This window comes from Pteropus vampyrus, unplaced genomic scaffold (genome assembly GCF_000151845.1).
Source record: "Pteropus vampyrus isolate Shadow unplaced genomic scaffold, Pvam_2.0 Scaffold6, whole genome shotgun sequence".
In the NCBI taxonomy this organism is placed as follows: domain Eukaryota; kingdom Metazoa; phylum Chordata; class Mammalia; order Chiroptera; family Pteropodidae; genus Pteropus; species Pteropus vampyrus.
In genome coordinates, this window is record NW_011888787.1 from 12215028 (window position 1) to 12219900 (window position 4873).

General features: G+C 30.0%; 1 protein-coding gene across 1 annotated transcript in view; it reads left to right on the plus strand.

The window, feature by feature from the left end:
* COL11A1 (collagen type XI alpha 1 chain) overlaps window positions 1-4873 on the plus strand; it is a 182360-nt gene that overhangs the window by 122666 nt on the left and 54821 nt on the right. Inside the window, exon 42 of the mRNA XM_011368217.2 lies at window positions 3477-3584. Within this exon, the coding sequence (XP_011366519.1) occupies window positions 3477-3584 (108 nt within the window). The remainder of the gene's footprint in view (window positions 1-3476; window positions 3585-4873) is intronic.

A 4873-nucleotide genomic window follows, 5' to 3' on the forward strand; every position in this document is an offset into this window, starting at 1 on the left:
TCAAAGTAGGAAATAAGTGTGAGCAAACATTCAGAGGTAAAAATGGGCATATTGTGTTAGAGGGACAATGAGAGATATATTTTAAGAGAAAATAATTTTCACTTTACAATATTAAAATATAAAGTAAAAAAATTCTGAGTATGTTTTTATGAATATTTTTCTGGGAAGATCAAGGATAAATATGTTCTCAAAAAGATGCAATAACCCAAACTGTTTTATAGAGTTCTCCAGATAGGAAAGAAATATTTAACTTTTAAACAATTAATTGTTGTTGAAAATTAACAATAAACTTGTAAACATTCTAATGAATTGTATAGCAAAATTCAAATGAACTTTTTGAACAACAGAGTATGACTATTTGGGCAAAGGCAATAAGCATTGCCATCCATTCTTTGAAGTTTTTTCGTTTTAGTGAGTGCTCAACCAGTATGAGCTTGGTCTGATAGATGTGGTCTTACATGCCTATATTTCTTCTACTTATTAAATTTTAGCACAAATGTACAGTGGAACAAACAATCAGGGTTTTTGTTTTTGCTTTTTACCATTTACGAAGTACTCAGAATTTGAGAAAAATCTTTGTGCAGGTTAGAGCATATATCAGCTAGCCTTATGGCCATTACCTGAAAAATAAAGAAATCGTATAGGAAGGAAATTATATTACATATACAAAGTACTTAAGCACAATAATTGTTTAGTAGCCACAATAATTGAAATTCTCTTAATATATTCTTCTGCTTTCTAGCAAATCTGCCATTTTGTCATTCCAGCCTCAAAGCTGTCAACCTCAACAGAGTCTACTGTGATAGCCTCCTCGAGTAGTCTTTGAACAGTTGGAGTTTAAATTTAAAACAAGATTAAAGAGAAAGATTTGATGGCCTGACATAAAAATTTATTTTGGTATCATCAATTATAAATAAAATATCTCAGCACTTAAATTGGATGCTTAGTTTAGATTTGATAACACTAGTGGGTAGTAATACTTTTCTGAGATTTTACAAGTACAGTGTTAAAACAAAAGCATAATATAGTCACCTTGTGTGCACACATCCTCGATAAATCAGTGTTAGAGACTTATCTTTAGGGATGTTAGTGTTAACCTGAATAAAACAGGAACCCTAGGCACGTTTTATATTGTCTTCTGTTGACATTTTTATATTACCGAGAAAAGAGTGTTTTCATTGCTGAAATTTTTCTTCCTCTCTTTTTTGTAATTCAAGGAACGCCTTTGCGTTCCTCATTCCTCTCAATTTCAGAGTCCTTGTTCTGTTCCCCTCCTCCTCCCTCTATCTCTGTCTCCTTCCCCTTCCCCTTCCTCTTCCTCTTCCTCCTCCTCCACCTCCTCCTTCTCCTCCTCCTTCTTCTCTCTCTCTCTCTCTCTCCCTCGTCTTTGTCTCTCTCTCTGTGTCTCTCTCTCACTGCCCCTAGCTCTCTCTCCCTCTCTGCCTCTGTCTCTCTCTCTCACTGCCCCTAGCTCTCTCTCCCTCTCTGCCTCTGTCCTCCTTCTCCTCCTGCAGCCTTTCCTCTGACCTCCCTCTCTCTAATAAATAGAGACAAATCTTTCACCTCTTGGGCTTTACTTCTTAAATGGAAGACACTCGGAAGACTACTTTTATTTTTCTCTTCTGCACTGGCCTCTGGGATCATTCATCCAAAGACTGCCACCTGTTTAACACTTAAACCACTTGTGGTGGACTCTTTTTAATAAAAATATCTTAATATTATGAAATTTAAAAGAACAGTTTGACAGGGGATATATGTTTATTGTGTAAAAAATACTACAATTTCTTTTGTAATTATTTCTTCTGTAGTTTTTGGATTGGTAAAAATTTAATTTTCACACAACTTGATTACTTATGTAATATGAGGAACAATTACTGGATTTGCTTTTAAATATTTATTTATTATAGCTCAAAAATACCAATTTTTGTTTATATCAAGTTCAAATTTCATGACTTCTTTCACCATATTTTTGGTAAAGCTTCTCATAATTATTTCTAATCCTAAGTTTAAGGTAAACTATAATTAAAAAAACTATAACAGTGGTTCAGTTAGTCCAAAAACAAAGAAAATAAGAGACGAAATCACTTTTTTTAGTATTACTCTTTATTTATTCCCTATAATCTCAAATCTAAATCCTCTCCATTCATTTTAATTGTTTTAATATTCCAATAACTGGCTAAATAAAAAGTATTCTTTGTACTTTGTAAATTTAGCAAGAAAAATATTGTCAGGAAATTAGGTAGTAAATTTTCTTGTAATTCTTTGTAATCATTTAATATTTTAATAAAATTGAGTGGGTATTAAATTTTAAAAATTTGAATTAAATAACCCCTTGGATTCATTGATGTCTTCCTTAGAGAATGAATAATAAAATTACTTCTAAAATATGAGAAGTATAATATTAGAAAATAAATGTTAGAGTATTGCATTCTCCAGCTTTTATAAATCATTTATTTTATGAGTTTTGTAATGATGATGTTATATAAAACATGTTAATTATTAAGAAAAACTAATAATTGTATTTCTTAGTATTTCATATTTAGTTCAATTATGAAAGTGATAAATTATAATTTAATGACACATTTAGGAATCTAATCCAAAGACAACATCCTTTTTATCTTGTATCAAATAAAATTGGAAATAATAAATAGGTTATACTTGGTTCTATAAGACTTAGTAAATATACCTTTACATTACTTATATTGTTACTTTATGTAGTGTTTTCTTAAATTGTTGATAGAGGTAATAAATATGAAGGCAGTATCCATACTATTTTTTTTTAATTGCATGCGTTAGGTATTTTTAAAGCAAATTAGTAGAAAAATATATAGGCTACATCAATTGGATATAATCAAATATTAATTATCTTGTCAGTTTTCATAACAAAAATTAAAGGTCCTACAGAACTCCAAATTAAATTTAAGAACTTATTTTTTGAGAAAAGGTCTTAACTCTGGGATAGTGATTACCAATGTTTATTATGTAAAAAATTATATTTGTAGCCTAACGCAATGACAGTTTCCAAAGTCACTTAAAATTGTGATTCAGCAAGTTTGAGATGAAGCCCAGAAATCATTTTGAGAAATACTAGTCTAGAAAGTGTATTCAGCCAATCCATAATAAACAGGAAATAGTTATAGGAAGTTATTTTTTGGAATTATGTCTTATAAAGCATTGTGAATAATTGTGAACAGTTAAATGAAAAAGATAACATCTTTAAAATATTAAAGATATACAATTTTGAAATTTTCTTATCAATATTTCTTGACTTCAATATCTGCATTTCATATGGGACTAGAAATTAATTTTTCAAATAATGAGTACAACTGTTCTTTTTTAAGATCTTAAAATTGTCTAAAAGTAACTTTTACATTATTTGCTATAGTATAGATTCCACTATTAAATAAGTGATTCTTAATCCAGTATCATTTTTTCCATCATTAATAACAAAATACCTTTTTTACCCCATGCACCAGGGCTCACCAGGAGAACGTGGATCTGCAGGTACAGCTGGCCCAATTGGATTGCCAGGGCGTCCAGGACCCCAGGGTCCTCCTGGTCCAGCTGGAGAGAAAGGTGCTCCTGTAAGTAATTCGAAGGAAAAATATATATTATACTGCTAGCCTGCACAAGTTATTACTTTTTATTCAAGGATATTAGCTCTTCATACTCCATTGCATTCTCACTGCATATGTGCCTGGCATATAAACATACTTCTTTTTATATTTATAACAGAGAAAATTTCAAATTCAATTAAACGAGATGACATTTTTCCACACTTTATGAAACCCTAATACCTGCGAGGGAGTTAGATATTATTAATGTAAAAACCTTCTGATTTTGCTCCTTTTAAAAAGTAAAATTGGAGTTTTGGTTAAAAATATACCTTACTGTTTTATATTAGAAATGTGTGCACTTTTCACTCTTCTTGTAATACAACTTTATTTCCAATCATTTTCATAGTCCGTAAATAAAACCCATAGAAAGTGGCTGCTCTTCTCATGTAATTTGAGTTTCAATCTACAGTGAATAAGATGAGAAATATCTGACCAATTCTTTCATCTTATATTTATTGGATTTTAAAATTTTATATTTAAATGATCGTGGACAATATTCTGTTCATTAGGTTTATATTTCTTCAAGATTTCTTCCCTGTTTTTGTTACTGCTTTCAACTTAATCATAGTAATTTTCTTTAAAAAAATCATTTTCTCATCTTCCAAGATTAAAACATCCACTTATTTAGTAAATGTAGATAAATGTAGATAAAAATTGCTGACCATTGTTCACAAAAAATATGCATTTAATACTTTGGTATACATGTAAGTCTTGAAATATATAATCCAGTGTTAGCCTATAATTTTCAAAACACTTTATATCACTAAGACTTTTGTTTCTTCAAGTTGATTCACATTAAGCAAGTTGCTTTCATTTAGCAAGTATTTTCTCTCATTACTCTTTGCGATATTTCCCAAGTGTTTCCAAATTAAAATGATTGTTTTAGGTGATCTATTACCTTTCAGAAACATTTAAAATATTAAAAAGAGGCTATGCCACCTGTGGACAGAATTCTTGGGTGACAGGAAAAGCACATCTATTTACAGAAAAATTTTTAAATTTTTCTAAGTTAGTAAATTAGTTGAAAATTTAGATATTGTTTTCTGAGATAGTAATAAACAACTATAAGGACCATTTGAGATCTTGCTTCCGTGCATGAGAGCTGGCTTCTAGGCATGTTTGTTGTCAGTTTGGTTCAATTTTTGAAATTTCTTAAAAAATTTTTTTAGATAATAAACAACTATGAAAAGAATATCATTTGCCTCCCTCTTATAAGTTCTATAATTTCCAACCAATTAGGAACTAAAGATTTGTCC